This window comes from Aspergillus luchuensis, chromosome 5 (genome assembly GCF_016861625.1).
Source record: "Aspergillus luchuensis IFO 4308 DNA, chromosome 5, nearly complete sequence".
NCBI classification, from domain to species: Eukaryota; Fungi; Ascomycota; class Eurotiomycetes; order Eurotiales; family Aspergillaceae; genus Aspergillus; species Aspergillus luchuensis.
In genome coordinates, this window is record NC_054853.1 from 2,914,514 (window position 1) to 2,930,883 (window position 16,370).

Genomic DNA, 16,370 nt, shown 5'->3' on the forward strand with positions numbered 1-16,370 from the left:
ATGGTAATATGACAAAGAATTCTTCTAATGAAAAAATAATAATATTTGACAAGCTTGATGAAGATCGAGCGGCACAATTACTTGGGCCCTGAGATTGTATACTTGCATCTTTTCTCCTGCCTATATACTGCACATTGCTTCCTCCACTACCAATATGAGGTGCTTTGTGCCCCTCGAGTAAAAATATTTTGGGGGCTTTTATTGCACTATCATGTACATCCCGCTGTAGGTTAGACTCCATTGACTAGCAGAGAATTGCACTCAAGATAGCAGCCTAACATCAGTGGTAATCGGACTGTAGGGACAATGAAGAGAGAGGGAACCATGGATACCATGCAGTTCACTTACTACATATCGTAAACCTGCTTGCGTCTGATTGATAGTTCGCCTACTTCTTTGTGTTCAGATAGAGTCACGACTTGTAGTGAAAGGGGAGCGAAACTGAAAGAGCGCGTGTTTTAAGTCTGGTATTTCAAATAAAGAGTTTCAGTGCGCTTTATGTTCGAGTACAAATTTAGCAACCAGACAATATCTAGGCCATATTGCTTTTTGGACATGACGAAAAATCACGTAAGAGCTGCATTGGGATTAGCTGGTCAACAGTAGGAGATTTCTGTCACAGCTAGGTAACTTGTTAATAACTCGTTGTTCATTGCTTAGCCGTCGAGATAAGTTATGTAGCCAGCCACTTAGTGCGAACATTTAGTTAGCAGCTACTGTTCAATATACACATTCAGCCTTGTTTGACCCAGGAAACAAGAGACCTCAGGACCGTGCGCATGTGACCTGTGTGACCAAGCATCAAATACGACACATTCTCTTTCCGCCCAAACTCTGAGCTCAACTTCTCTGTCGTCCTCGAGCAACACCTGTCAATTGTACTGTCATGGCTACTGTGAGCGGTCCTTGCAGTGCTGACACCAATATCATTCTCGATATTGGAGAAATCTTACACGAACGATATCGAGTACTACAGCAACTGGGTGCTGGGCGCTATTCAGCTGTCTATCTAGCGCGGGACCAGAAGTACGCTTTTCCTACACCGTACAAAACAAACAGAAACTTAACTTTTAATAGGGAACTATCTTACAAGGCAATAAAACTATTGAGGGAAGATTGCTATGACGGAAAACATGATCTCTTTGAGTTAGAGATACTGAAGCATTTACGCGAGGCGGATCCCAATCATCCAGGCTATCAGCACATTACCATCCTTCTTGATGACTTCACCTACATTAGCCGGTCGGGTACTCAGCATGTCTGCCTTGTAATGGAGCCAATGGCAGAGGACATGAAGACCTTCCCCCTTTTCTTTGAGGGGGCCCGGATACCTAACCATATCATGAAGAAAATAACGAAACAATTACTATCTGCCCTGGAATACGCACATGCTTGTGGTGTCATCCACACAGGTAAGTCTATATGCTAATTGATCTAAAAAGACATTCGTATTGACTCTCACTTGCCCAGACATCAAACAAAGTAACATTATGGTGAAATTCCGAAATCCAGCTATAATCGATAAGTATTTGGAAGATTCCTTGTCAAACCCAGCTGCCGATCTTGGAGAGTACAACTTCGATGATGCTTCTGAGTTGGTTCAGGCGGATGTTGTACTAGGTGACTGGGGATCGGCGAGTTGGGTCGAGAAGCATCTGACAGACTTCATTCAGCCTACATTACTTCGCGCGCCTGAGGTTATACTTGGGGCACCCTGGGGAACCAAAGTAGATATTTGGAATCTAGGCGCCCTTCTACCCGAGCTTCTGGATGCCTTACGCATGTTCAATGGTAGGGCGGATGTTACAGGGGGTGTTTACCTTACCAAGCATCACTTGGAGGAAATTGAAGCCCTGTTTGGTCCTTTTCCCCCCGAGTTGTTGCAATCTGGAAAGCCGCAAATTGTTCAACAGTTTTTCGACAAGGAGTTCAACTTCCGTAATTGGACCCAGAGACCACCAGCGGTACTGGAGCGATGGATCGAGAGTATTGGTGGCCTCGAAAAATCCAATTTCCTTTCAATGATACGCTCTATGTTGGTTATCGATCCAGAACAGCGAATGACCGCTCTTTCTCTTCAAGATGCGCCGTGGCTTAGTACATAGAAATATACTCATGGTGCGTACCTCAGATCAGAGGTCAGGCGGAGACTCAATTGCAAGGCTTCAAGTGTATTACTAACCAATATAAAGGATAACCATGTATAAGGGCAGCTACTATTGCGGACAATCGGCAAGCACTTGTAGCCTGGAAGGGAATAGTCCGAGATTTACCCCGCAAACCTTCTGTTACCGCTTCCTTTGCTGATCAACAGCTCCCTGTTAGTCGGATATGTAAAATGCCAGTCCTTCCCCCGGAAATAAGTGATCGGATAATTCTTCGACCAGCGCCTGATCAATATCTCATATGGAGGTGCGAAACAGTCCAGCAAGCAAACGGCGGATTGCTAAGAAGCGCGTCCGAGTTACGCGGGCTTGTGATGCCTGCAAAAGGTGAGCCAATGTTGGGAGCCTTCACCCTGAAGGGCAAGCTTACACAATAAACCTAGGAAGAAACTGCGCTGTAGTGGGACATTACCCTGTCCGACGTGCCTCAAAACTAACAAAGCGTGCGAGTACACTGCCGAGTATAACAGGGGCAAGCCCCCTCAGGTCCACATCGCTCAGCCATCAGTACAGGGCAATGAACAGCAACAGAAAGCTGCAGCCGAGGGGGGCAGCACACCTCCTGCACCATATGCGCATATTCTGGAGCGCTATAGCATGCCCGACAGCCAGATAGACAATCCGCCCTCTCACGCCTCGCCTGAGCATCAAACGGACTTGGAGGGCCATTATGTCGGTCCTTCGTCTGGGGTATCCTTTCTCCTCCGAGCGCAGCGGAGACTCCAAAAATATGTCGCGTTGCCAACTAACACGCCGATATTTACGTTCGGAGACTCTCCACTCCCGGACGTTGAGTCGAACTTCATGCTATTGCCTCCCCGGAATGAGGCCAATGCGCTCTTGGCCCGGTACTTTGACTTCGCCTTTCCCACACATCGCTTTCTCCATCAGCCCCAGGTTGAGGGCTGGGTTGAAGAATTCTATCGCGCTGTGCAAGAGTCGGAGGCAGTCAGTCCCGGCATGCGGGGAAGAAGGGCAGTGGTACTTATGGTCTTCGCTCAGGCAAGACAAGGCCAGCCTGACAGGGACCAATCGTCCGTCCGATCTTTGATTAGTAGGTTCGCTGGCACGGAATCCTTTCCAACAGGTTTGATCAACTCACGAATGGCCAGTGCGGGCTACTTTACAGCCTCGGAGCAACAGCTCTCCGCCGAGACGGGACCCGTGCGAATAACCAGCGTTCAGGCACGGCTGGCCCAGTGCTTCTATCTTCTGTCTCAATCTCGCATCAACCACTGTTGGAGTTTGTTCGGAACCACTGCTCGACTGGCCATGACCATCGGTTTGCACCGTGCAAGAAGACGTGAGTATGGTGCCAAGATCGATCATATCGAAGCTGAAAGTCGGAAGCGCGTCTTTTGGTGTGCCTACAGCTTAGATAACTATCTGAGTGCTGCTTTGGGCCGCCCTCGGATATTTCACGATGATGACATTGATCAAGACTTTCCTACTGTTGCTGATGACTCGTGGATTCTCAGAGACCGAATCCTCACCCCCGTGTCGACGACCCAGAGTATAATGCTTGCCCCTCTTTACCATGCCAGGTTGTCCGTCATAATTGGTCGCATACTCCATGACATATATGGAGTTCGCAGAGGTGGCTTACAAGCGGAAGTATCCGCCGCCGCTCAACACGGTGCTGAACTTATCAGTTGGCGTCAAGAGATTTCCAACTTCCTCGACACCCCAAATGTGGATCTTTTGATGTTGACGTACCAGCGCCAATACACAGTGCTAAACTTGGCCTTCTATCACGCACAAATACTACTCTACAGGCCATTTATCCTGCGCAATTTTGGGATCATCAGTCACGAAAGTCCACGAGATGGCCCGTCCAATAAACCTGTCGACGATTATATCGAGATTTGTCTTGACGCGGCCATGAGGATTGCCGCCATTATCCGCGAGCTTTGCGAGAAAAGGCGGATGTACAACACGTTCTGGGTACGTAGCTATTTTCTCTTCGCTGGTAGTATAAGCTGATGTCGGACAGTTCACACATTACTACGCGTTCTCAGCAATTATGATTCTGTATTTCCGAGTCATCCAGCTGTGTGCCCAGAGGGGCAATGTAGAGGAAGTATGCCTCAAATATCTGCGGAGAGGGGAGTGCGCCCAGCAAGATCTCGCTAGCTGTAGCTCCCACTCTTCTTTCGTACAGCGCTACATCGTTGTTCTCGAGGAGCTTCGCCAAGAGGCGCGAACGGCAGTTAATCAGCCTCTCCCCCATGATCATAGGATCTCACACATTGGGGCTCTAGACTACGAGGAAACAATCCTCCCGGGTGAACCTACACTTAATCAAACCGAAATAGCTGGCGGATTACAGAGTGGCAGCCTGGTACCTCCTATGATGGAGGGCAATCTTTCCCAATGGGAACAAGATTTAACTGAGGATGGCTTTACTGCGCCTGGCCTTTCAGGATCTGCAGAATGGGAAGAAGTTGACTCGTTAGCTATCGCAGGACTGGGGGAGTTAGACTACCTGTTCCCTCATATAGACCATCCTGGAAAATAGCACTCCTGGCCCTGGCTCATTTATTGACAGGATCGCGTTGATCGACAATTTTGTAATAGCCCCGCAGTGCCTTTTTATATATCCATCTAGAGCTACTTAGTCAGAAAGTCATATCAGTGAGCTATCCCAGTACTCACGGAAGCTTTATCTATTCCCAAATATTTGCCAAGGCTATAGTCTTTCACATTGGCGACTCTAGCTCTGACTGATGGCTTTTCCGTGTGGCTTCATTTCCGCCCGAGAGCCCGGAAAAGAAAAGTCGGATAAGTCTACTGTGCCGAGGCAGTACCCCTATTAATCTCATCGAAAGATCTTTACCAGTGCTCGCAATTTTACTCTGAAGACTGTGCGTGATGTCTAACCATCCGGTTTCGTTCTCATGATGCATAACATTCAATTTCATCATCCTTCATTTTGTTTGAATCGTCGGTCGCATAACCAGAAATGTAGCTTCATCAAATTCCATGTCATGCTTCTCCCTCGTAATTGGTTACTTCGCACTCAATCACGCTTTCCACCCCAGCACCAGCGCTCCAGATCTGTACGATCCTCAGACCAGCTCGTCTCTCAATCAAGTCATACCACGCGACCCGAGTGCGCTGTTCAGAAGAAAATAGTGCCAACATCATCATATCAAGCCCAGTAATCTCCCAATGGGCCCCCATCTCCGGCACAACGAACTCATTTATGAGTAGTCGGCTGTACCCAGGTTTCATAGCCTCCTTGACACGCTTAAGTAGTGATTCACATACATCGTCACTCCAATTATGTAAAGTCGAGTGTATGTAGTAGGCCCGAGAGCCTGGATATATATAAATAATGCATTAGCCTGAACGTGGTATATGAAGAAATGAAAAAGACTGTACACACCTTTAACAGGTTGCTCATCCCGAAAATCATACTCCATACGCACAATAGATGAATCTAAATTCTTGACTTGACCAATCATCATGGGCAAGTCTTGGAGGATGAGCTTCCCGGGCGCATCTGGAAATGCAGCGCGGAATCTTTCCAGATCGTGGCCTACGTTACCACCGATGTCCACGAGAAAAGATGCATCCGGGCTTGGATCAGCGCCATTAATGAGCCTCTCCTTCACAGGATAGATATCAGGATGAATCCACCATCGGCGACCGAGATTGTAACCACCTAGATAATCATTCAGGTGTTTCCCATAACCTAACTCATTTACCCGGCTGAACAGGTCCTTGTCAGTACCATACGCATCCATGAGCGAAGTATCCTCAGGGTTAGTTGGGTTTATCCATCCACGCTTGCGAGAGAATTCATGGTATTTTAGACAGCCCGCACTGGTACATGCAGTGCTGGTGCGCAACGGAGTAGCTATATTAGCTATGACATGATCAAGGTCTGAAAGTGTAGAGTATACTCACAGGCCGAGATATCCATTTCCAATCTGAGGGAGACTAAGGGCTTTGGTATAATTAGTGGGCTGGTACTCGTCCTCACCGACCTCGTTGAGGAGACCCATGGCGCTGAGGTGGCGCAGGAGACGACCTGGTAATATGTTAATGAGGTTCATAACACCTAGGAACATGGCACATACTGAGAAGTTTCGGTTCGATTCCTAGGCTCGACGCCAGGTCTGGGGCCCTCTGCGGTTTATCTCCATTCTGGGCCATCAAGTCCCACAATCCTGAGTCCAAGCCAAATCCTACTGCCATCATAGCTCCGATCTATTGCGGTTAGTGTATTCTAGGTTCGTTGTGACCAAAGGTACATACCTGTCCCCAGCAGTGGTCAGCCATAATCTCTCGAGGGGTCGATAGAGCTAGGAATAGCTGTCGACATTTGAATATTGCATCTTTGCGGATTTCATCCGTATCAATACCAAAGCGTTGAATATATTCTCCGATTTCACTCAATAGCTTGGGAACCTCATCAAGATTGCTAGGAGATGAAGCGACAGAGATATCTACAGTAGTTGAATCTTTCACTTTGTTGTCTGCATCCATTTTTGTTGATACAGCTCATTAATGGGAAGACACACGATAAGGGGCTTATATGAAGAGGGGTTAATGCAAGGGTCTGCTTGCCGCCTTTGAAGTAGCCAGGGTATGTTGGAAAGCAAAAAGAGAGAACAGTGTTACCCTTGAGATCACCTGCCCCGTTTGATGAAAATTCCAGCCGAATTTGGCTCCATGCAGCATCCTACATACCCTAGATGTGAACCATACATCTCCACTACAACAGGATCCGCGGCATTCCCAGGTCCTGATTGCGGGTCAGCTGTCCCTTACCACAAGATGCGAACATACTGATGTTATCAATGCTATTGCGTTTCGGAGGAAAATTATTTTGCTCGTAAGAAGTCTGTCGGTCAGTTCTGGCAACACTTGACAGGCTCCAACTGCTCGGAATACGATGTTTCCAGTTCAAGGGACTCCAACTCGTATTGGTCTTATGACCTACCATTATCGGACATGCCTCGTACTATTGCCTTGATTTATTGTTCTGATTTGCAGGGATCTGCCTGCGAACCGGTGACGAGTACTCTCATTCTGTGCGCGATTGCTATTGGATGTAATACTTTACATGCAAGATATAAGAAATTAGTAAGTGGTAGACCTATTTATCGATACTGAAAATATCCAGCCGAACATCATTCCCCGCAATCTCCACTAACCACGCCATGCCACTTATGAAAAATATTCTCCGGATCATACCTATTCTTCACCATTCTCAGCCTCTCCAAATTGTCCCCGTATGCGTCAGTAGGCTTTACCGGCCCGTTCTCCATATTCAGATAACGCCCCACTGGCCCTGCCTGTAGATGGTCCCCTTCACAGTGGCTTTGACGCTCATATCCGTTGATATTTCGTATCACCGTACACAAGTTCGCATTAAATTGACGCACAGCCGTATCTAGGCTGGAATCAGTCCATCCAAACATGGTAACGACATCATAGTACGCCCCGCGATTGGCGTACGCTGTAGCATGCAGGGGAACTTCGCGTAGCTTGTGGGTGGAGAAAAGTTCCACTGCCATGGAGCAAACAGTAACATTCGGATGGTCATCATGAAACGACCAGACCATATCCGCCATTTGCTGAAAGGCTTCTATTTGCAGGGGCATCGTGACATTCGCAGAGCCTTGGTGACGGCGCATCCCGTATTCGCACAATGGGTTCTGTAAGGTGTTGACCTCGGCGATGGACATCATTTTAGTTGAGTCCATGATAGGTCTCATGTTTAAGAGTTCTGAGAAGTAGCTCTTGGCTTCCCCCTCTAGACCATGATAAAGTGGGATAGCAGTGAGGATACGAGTTGTCCCATCCAGCGTGTGGCCCACGCCGATAGTCAAGCAATGACCTTCGCGATTATCTCGATTGTGGAACTCATTGGCAAATGCCAAAAGTCCAGGCAGGGAATCCGGTGCAAAGGCGAGGATCCCGCTCCATACCTCTCCCTGGTGGTGGACACGGTACAAAAATCGCGTTACGACGCCAATCTGAGTCCCAGCTCCACGGACGGCCCAGAAAAGGTCTTCATTTTCTGTTTCTGAGGCGTCAAGGATGGAACCATCGGCCGTAACGATTTGGACTGCTATGAGGTTGTCGATCGCCAGGCCATGCTTCGCTGTCAGCCATCCATGGCCACCACCTAGGATTAACCCCCCAACCCCGGTGTGGTTCACCGCGCCTCCGACGACAGCTAACCCGCGGGCCTCTAATGGCTTGTCAATGTCGGCCCACAGGCATCCGCCCTCAAACGACACAGTCATACTGGTTTCATCCGCGTCAACCCTTCGCATATTTCCGAGATGTATGAGCATGCCTTCTGATGATGATGCCCCGCTCGTCGAATGACCGCCGCCACAGACAGCCAGGGAGAGCTTGCTAGCAGAGGCAAACTTCACGGCGGCAGTTACCTCCTCAGCACACGCTGGTTTAACTACCACGCACTAGAAATGAGTCAGTATGGTCCTAGATAAATATGATGAAAGTTGGGCTGATGGTGAGTAGAAGATCTGGGGCTTAACTGACAGACTTCAATTCAGCCGCCTTGCTCCATCTCGTAAGGCTAGAAGCATATCCATCATCACTTGGCATCAATACTTCACCATTTGAAATGACTGTGTATAGTCTGTTCCATTCAGGCATAATTGAGAAAGCTTTAGTGTAACTCGTATATTGAGCTTGAAGGAGTTAGTAGGCATGCTAGTGCGACCTTTAGCGCCTTTTGTCGGGTGAGTGTGTGAGCCAACTGAAGCCTGTCAGGATATGTTATCAGAATCCTCTACAAGTCCATCCCTGACATCATTTAAATGCACGCAAATCTATTTTAGTAAACTTTTTGTGGGGTGAGTGTGTGAGCTAACTGAAGCCTATCAGAATAGATTATCAGAATCCTCTGCAAGTCCATCCCTGACATCATCTAAATGTACGCAAATCCATTCCGGTAAACTTCTTGCTTCTAAGTACTAATCTTCTAAGCCAGCTGCATCAGCCTGTACAACCGAACTTCCATCTTTGACTGGTGGCATGATTTCTCATGACAAAGGACATGTACTGTGCACCCCCCGCTGCTTAATGTATTATGATGCATTTGATGAAAAGCAAGGACGGAGGACCCCTTTCTATTTAAGTTTATTAAAGTGCCAGGAGGGGATCAGTCAACAGATACTCAGGTTAACTTCTCATTGGACAATACAGTAAGGGCTGCAGTAGTCAGATATCTTCTTTCCTTCTTCCTTGAAGCCCTTTGAGCAAGGATTATCACCTTGTCGCTGCCGATCAGCTATGCAGTGGTTTGCGCCTAGTCCTTCGTCATGTAAGCTCAGCGTCTGCAATGCGCATCTATTCTTCAAGCGCGTTACTCCTAACAGTTACTGATAGTTATGAGGGGCAACCATATTTGTTGTATTATGCTACTTCGTGGTCACTTGATACGTCGGATAAAGTTCATTCCTGCGCTTTCTCTGGATGAAATTAGGTACTTATATACTGTGCGACAACCTCAAAAGAAGCATCAAGGCTTTGTTTGGGCAGCTTTACTTGCCTATTTGGTATAAAACTGCGAACCAAAGTGAGACAGGAATGATAGAAACATCCATCTTGAATTGGGTGTGACCTAGGAAGACAAACAGCGAGAAACCCTCTCAATCAACTTTCGGCTTCCACCATTACCGCAATGTCAACCAAGACACGAAAACCCGATAAGAAAGATACTGACGCATCGAGCTTCCAGGACATACCGGAAGGGGATCTGAGAAAAATTTGGAAATGGAACGAGGTATGCCCACCACCAATCATGCGCTGTGTCCACGAAATATGCGAAGAAAAGGCACGAGGGCAAGTTGATGCACTGGCTATTTCTGCTTGGGATGGCGAATTGCACTACGGAGAGTTGATACAGCTCGTCACAAAACTAGCAAAATGGCTCTTCCTTTCTGGAATACGACCTGGCATGATTGTGCCTCTCTGCTTTGAGAAATCGCTGTGGACAACCGTAGCTATGCTGGGTGTGCTCAAGGCTGGTGCGGCATTTGTTATGCTTGATACCTCACTGCCTGAACAGCGTCTTCAGGCCATTGCTGAAAGCGTAAACGCAAATATGATCTTATCGTCTGTTGCAAGCAACACCATCGCGGCATCATTGGCTGAGACCGTAATTGCCATTGATTCGACTTTCTTCTCGGCGTTGAATAACCTGGGAGGACAAGACCCGCCACCAGTCGACCCATCGTCACTCATGTACTTAGCCTTTACATCAGGTTCCACAGGCTCACCAAAGGGATTACTCATAACACATACCAATTATGCATCATCTCTCCATCACCAACTGCCACTCCTGGGGTTCACTAAGGAGACCAGATTCTACGACTTCTCTTCCAATGGCTTTGATGCTTCACTCAGCCACACATTTACGGTCCTCGCCGCAGGCGGTTGTTTATGCGTGCCATCCGAGCAAGACCGGAGAAATAGCTTGGCTCAAAGCATAACGTCTCTCCGGGCAAATGCTATCGGGCTTACCCCATCAGTTGCCAGGTTGCTGAACCCTGCTGACACCCCAACATTAGCAACGCTCTTGTTTTTTGGCGAGGCTTTGCGTGTCAGCGACGTTCAACGCTGGTGGGATAAAGTGAGGATCAGCAATATATACGGACCTAGCGAGTGCACGCCCTACGGTGTCATCAACACCAGCGCGGCGAGTCCGCAGGAGGCCACTCGAATAGGCAAAGGTGCAGGACTAGTGACATGGGTCGTTGATCCAGATAACCACGACTGTCTACTACCCCTTGGCGAAACTGGTGAGCTACTTCTAGAAGGACCACTAGTGGGCGAAGGGTACTTGAATGATGCAGAAAGAACTGCACGAGTGTTTATCCAGGACCCAGTATGGCTACGACAAGGTGGACCCTATCATCCAGGACGATGCGGACAACGTTTGTACAAAACAGGGGATCTTGTCCACTACAACAACGATGGAAGCCTGACCTATGTCGGTCGCAAGGATACGCAGATTAAGATTCACGGGCAGCGAGCGGAACTCGGAGAAATTGAGTTTTGCCTGGAGCAGCACTTGCCACAAGCCAAACAGGTTATAGTTGAGACAATTACAGTCAAACAGGAGGAATCAAGCACACTATTGGCAGCTTTCATTCTGCCACGTCAGACCTCGGCCAATACCGAGGGACCGGGAATGACTTCCATGGAGATATACAATGTGCCCCTTGATGTCATACAAGTACTAGCTGAGAGCCTGCCAGCATATATGATACCGTCGTTTTTTCTGTCAATACGTGAGTTTCCCAGGACCATGTCAGACAAGTTGGACCGAAAAAAGCTGCGGGAAACAGGTACTTTATGGTTCCAACAATGCGTTAAGGACCAAAGCCACAGGGTCAAGACAAAACCAACATCTCATGTGGGAATTGAGCTTCAAAGAATTTGGGGGGATGTTCTATGTATTGACTCGGTATCAGTCGGGCTTCAAGATAATTTCTTTCGGTTGGGAGGTGACTCTATTGCAGCAATGAAGGTCGTGTCCAAGGCTCGACAGGCTGGTCTCGGGCTGACGTTTTCCGAAGTCTTCCAGTATCCCACACTTGGTAGTCTGGAAGGTCGGTGTCGCCTTGAGCATGCGAAGCCCATTGAATCGATTCCGCCTTACTCCCTTCTCGGGAAAAGATGGAATGAAGCACTTCTCCAGGACATTATGACCTATTATCAGCTGGACCCCAATACAGTGGAGGATGCATATCCTTGTACACCCCTACAAGAAGGTCTCTTGTATCTATCATTTCAGAATCCAGGTACATACATGATGCAGCGAGTTGTGGAATTGCGTCCGGATATAGATACAAGAAAATTATGTTGCGCCTGGGACAAAACGACCCAGAGTACGCCCATCCTACGAACAAGGATCATACAACATACAGACATTGGCTTTTTGCAGGTGGTCTTAAGGGAGGACATCCAATGGATTCATGCGAAAAGCCTACAGCAATATCTTGAAAAAGACAAAGCAACTCCCATGGGCTTCGGAAAGCCTCTTGTACGTTGCGCGACTGTCACGGACGAAGAAGCCAACCGCCGATGGTTTGTATTGACCCTTCATCATGCTCTATACGATGGCTGGTCAATGCCACTATTGTTGCAAAGGGTGAGAGACGTGTATCATGGCATGCCCAAGGGGCCCACTCAACCAGCGTTCAAGGCTTTCATAAAATACATCCAGGGCCAGAGCCACGAACGCGCTGTTGGATATTGGAGGGACAACCTCGCCGAATGTGACTGCGAACCATTCCCATCTTTTCCGTCGTCAGTACAGCGGGTTAAGACCGACAGGGAGATTACACATAAACTATCATCATTAAATTTACATACACTAGGGTTTACGCCCGCTTTACCCGTCCGTTCAGCCTGCGCTCTTCTCCTCAGTCACAGGACCAACTCAGACAAAGTAGTGTTTGGGGTCACCACGTCAGGCCGAAGCGCCCCTATTACTGGTATTGAGGAGATAGTAGGCCCAACAATTGCGACGATCCCACTCTACGTCAAGATACAGCAGTCACAAACCGTTATGCAATACCTTGAAAGCATTCAGCGGCAGATGACGACCATGATCCCTTTCGAGCAGTTCGGCTTGCACAACATCGCCAAAACCAGTCCCGGTGCCCGTCGAGCGTGCATGTTCCAGACTCTTCTCATTATTCAACCCGAGGAGACTGCAAAAGCCGATAATACGTTCGGGGAGTGGGAAGGTTGGCAAGATCCGGAGTGGGACAACACTTACGCTCTTGTACTGGAGGTGCAGCTTGGGACCGGACATGTCAGCGCCAGATTCGATTCCAATGTGATCAAACCGTGGATCGTCCAAGATTTACTAGAAGAACTCGATTTTGTGATACAGAAGCTCGCCACAGCACAATCCAATATGAGAATAACAGATCTTGATCTAGTGACGCCCCATAGTCTCGAGCGCGTATGGGGATGGAATAGAATCGTTCCATCACCGGTCAAAGCAACAATCAACGAGCTTGTTGAGAAGCAGGTGGAGCAACACCCGACTGGAATGGCAATACACGCGTGGGATGGAGACCTAACATACGTTGAGCTTGACCACCTCGCCACGAGCCTGGCAACCGAGCTCGCCAGACTTGGAGTCAGCCCATCCCTACTTGGGCCGAACAATGTCGTCCCACTTTGCTTTGAGAAATCAAAGTGGGCCATAGTAACAATCCTTGGGGTCTTAAAGAGAGGTGCAGGCTTTGTGTTGCTCGACCCGTCTCTACCGGAGTCCCGATTGCGCTCTATCATTCAGACAGTCGGAGCTAAGATCTTGCTCTCCTCCGAAGCCAACATGGATCTAAGCCGCCATTTATCCAAGATGGTGATACAAGTTGGTCCAGACTTGTCCAAGGTTCCTGCCCATATGGGAAATCATACCAAAAACATCACGGGACAATCGCCACTGCCTTCCAGCCTACTATATACAGTGTTTACTTCCGGTAGCATAGGGACACCTAAAGGAGTCATGGTGTCACACGAGAACTTTTGTTCTGCTCTACATTATCAATCGAAACTTTTGAACTATACGGTCAGGTCACGAGTCTTGGATGGTGCATCATATTCATTCGATGCCGCGATCCATAACATTCTAACCACACTTGTGGTTGGAGGATGTCTGTGCATACCATCGCAAGAGAGCTACAAGGGTGACATCGGCAGTGCTATAGCGGCTATGCGCCCTACCATTTGTAACTTAACACCAACAGTAGCGCGTCTGTTAAACCCGGAGAGGGCATACGACCTCGAGACGTTGATACTTCTGGGCGAGCCCGTTAAAAGGAGCGATATTGACCGGTGGCGGTTGAGCAATGTTCGAGTCATAAACGCTTACGGACCTGCTGAGTGCACACCAATAAGCACTATCAACGCTCGTCCGTCCAACACAGAAGAAGCTATCCGAATTGGAAAAGGCACAGGTGTGACAACCTGGATTGTACATCCCGAGAGTCATAATCGGCTGGTACCGCTAGGATGCACCGGTGAATTACTCCTTGAGGGACCCCTTGTTGGCTTAGGCTATATGAACGACCCAGAAAAGACAGGAGATGTATTTGTGGAAGATTCTGAATGGCTGCTCACAGGCTCAACAAGCCATCCCGGTCGCCGTGGTCGTCTTTATAAAACTGGTGATTTGGTGCAGTACAACGAGGATGGAAGCTTATCGTTCATGGGGCGCAAGGACAACCAAGTCAAGATACGTGGTCAGCGGGTAGAGCTCGGAGATATTGAGTACCATGTTTCAGATTCCTTGCCAACGAAAGCGAATCAGGTCGTGGCCGAAGCCGTTGTACTGGAGGATGACGGAGAGCCGAAACCGGTGCTGGTAGCTTTTATTCACTCGGATAACAATTCTATTTCTTCCAGTAAGGAGACGACAGTCACCCCAAAGCTATACCAAATGACCGACGAGGTCATGCAACGGATTTCACGCCGTCTGTATATTATTCCCGACGTTTTTGTCTCCATGCAGAAACTCCCTCTGACGCCAACAGGCAAGATTAATCGCAAACAGCTTCGTGAGATAGGCCGGTCACTTCTCTTGAGTGAAGAACACGTCTTTTTTTATGGCACTTCCGACCCCTCTCATAGCGGCGACGACTCTCAAGGCAATTTGATACTGCAGAATGATCATCCTGCATACACAATCGCCCAGAAGGTGTATTCCATGCGTCCTTCGTGGATGAAGAACGGAGATCGAAACGCAAAAACAGGATACAGAGATATTTCTTTACACTCCTCTGGTCTGGACTCCGTCAATATGATGGAACTCACCTCTTTTTTTTCACGACACTTCAACATCCAAGTCGACATGCAATATGTAATGGCCAAGACGACTACAATCAGAAGCCTAGCGGAGTACGTACTTCACTACCAAAAGGACGGTACTAGCCCTTGCTCCACCGAGCATACTTCGACCGGGGTTGACCTCATGAGGGAGATCAATCGACATGACACAAGGATTCGGGCTGCTCAACTCACACTTTCAGGGAGCAATAACCCAACATCCAAATATCCCTCAATCTCTAGAGACAAGGGATCATCCACCGTCTTCCTGACTGGAGCAAACGGTTTCCTGGGTACTCAGATCCTCCGCCAACTCCTATCTCACCCCAAGATCAGCCGAGTCATTTGTATCGTCCGTGGTGATACCGATGACGCTGCGAGAGAGCGCACCATCAGCATGGCTAAAGAGGCCCTCTGGTGGACAGGCCACCACGCAGAGAAGCTCGAGGTTTGGCGAGGAGATCTAACATTACCAAAACTCGGACTTGACCCAGCTCGCTGGGGATCTCTCAGCTGTGGTCAAACAGTTGATTATATCATACACAACGGTGCTACCGTGCACTGGATGAAGGGCTACGACGTTCTAGAGGCTGCCAACGTCGGATCAACCATGGAATTGTTGCAAGTCGCACTGAGATGTCCCAGGATGAGATTCGTCTATATCACAGGTGGTCGTCCATGGAAAGCCCATGAAGAGGAAGACGTTGTGGCGGAGCTGTCCGCTCCCGATGCTATCCCCTACAGCCAGACGAAGCTGGTCTCTGAAGTCGTCGTCCGACGCGCTGCAACGCGCAAATTACCGGGAAGCTCTACCCCCACTCCAGCAGGAAATATTTGTGTCATAAACCCAGGATGGGTCATCGGAACACCAACTGAAGGCTATTCCAACACTACGGACTATATCTGGCGGCTGGTAGCAACGTGCATCAGACTGGGGGTATATAACGCCGAGGACGCAGAGGGATGGCTATCTATTTCCGATGCTACTACCACTGCAGAGGCAGTGCTTGATGCAGCATTCAGCACGAGCAGCGACATCATAGGCGATGAATATGCTACACAAGGAATGCCTTGGAGAGAGTTTTGGGCCATACTGCAGGAGATGGGGTACACGCTAGAAGGAGTAAGCCTAGCTTCGTGGATGGGTCTTGTCGGAGCGGATATTGAGACTGCAAGGGAGCAGCATCCGCTTTGGCCATTGAAACATGTATATGGATGGTTGCAGGGGAACGAGAGAGTGGCTGGTAGGACTAGAGGGCAATCCGGTGATACTCCGGTGCGGTTGAAGGTGGCTGTTAGGATGGGAGCTGAGTTCCTTGTCAGGCTTGGGTTTTTACCTGCGCCTACGGGCATTTCTTAAGGAAT

At 48.6% G+C, this 16,370-nt stretch overlaps 5 protein-coding genes across 5 annotated transcripts; 3 read left to right on the plus strand and 2 right to left on the minus strand.

Annotated features, from left to right (window-relative positions):
* Positions 1 to 1,279: 1,279 nt before the first annotated feature.
* AKAW2_50960S (uncharacterized protein) lies at positions 1,280 to 2,105 on the plus strand (the record flags this gene model as incomplete). The annotated part of the gene is made up of 2 exons (XM_041690836.1): positions 1,280 to 1,412; positions 1,471 to 2,105. The coding sequence occupies 2 exons, from the start codon at positions 1,280 to 1,282 to the stop codon at positions 2,103 to 2,105; spliced, it is 768 nt and encodes a 255-aa protein (XP_041544381.1).
* Positions 2,106 to 2,406: 301 nt separating this feature from the next.
* AKAW2_50961S (Zn(II)2Cys6 transcription factor) lies at positions 2,407 to 4,683 on the plus strand (the record flags this gene model as incomplete). Its single annotated transcript, XM_041690837.1, has 3 exons — positions 2,407 to 2,492; positions 2,549 to 4,109; positions 4,159 to 4,683. The coding sequence occupies 3 exons, from the start codon at positions 2,407 to 2,409 to the stop codon at positions 4,681 to 4,683; spliced, it is 2,172 nt and encodes a 723-aa protein (XP_041544382.1).
* A 467-nt stretch (positions 4,684 to 5,150) lies between these two features.
* Positions 5,151 to 6,659, minus strand: AKAW2_50962A (uncharacterized protein; the record flags this gene model as incomplete). Its single annotated transcript, XM_041690838.1, has 5 exons — positions 5,151 to 5,485; positions 5,554 to 6,008; positions 6,078 to 6,201; positions 6,251 to 6,380; positions 6,429 to 6,659. The coding sequence occupies 5 exons, from the start codon at positions 6,657 to 6,659 to the stop codon at positions 5,151 to 5,153; spliced, it is 1,275 nt and encodes a 424-aa protein (XP_041544383.1).
* A 647-nt stretch (positions 6,660 to 7,306) lies between these two features.
* Positions 7,307 to 8,807, minus strand: AKAW2_50963A (uncharacterized protein; the record flags this gene model as incomplete). Its single annotated transcript, XM_041690839.1, has 2 exons — positions 7,307 to 8,608; positions 8,691 to 8,807. 2 exons carry the CDS (start codon positions 8,805 to 8,807, stop codon positions 7,307 to 7,309), a joined length of 1,419 nt encoding a protein of 472 aa, XP_041544384.1.
* Positions 8,808 to 9,837: 1,030 nt separating this feature from the next.
* AKAW2_50964S (non-ribosomal peptide synthetase) lies at positions 9,838 to 16,365 on the plus strand (the record flags this gene model as incomplete). Its single annotated transcript, XM_041690840.1, has 1 exon — positions 9,838 to 16,365. The coding sequence occupies one exon, from the start codon at positions 9,838 to 9,840 to the stop codon at positions 16,363 to 16,365; it is 6,528 nt and encodes a 2,175-aa protein (XP_041544385.1).
* Between the last annotated feature and the right edge of the window lie 5 nt (positions 16,366 to 16,370).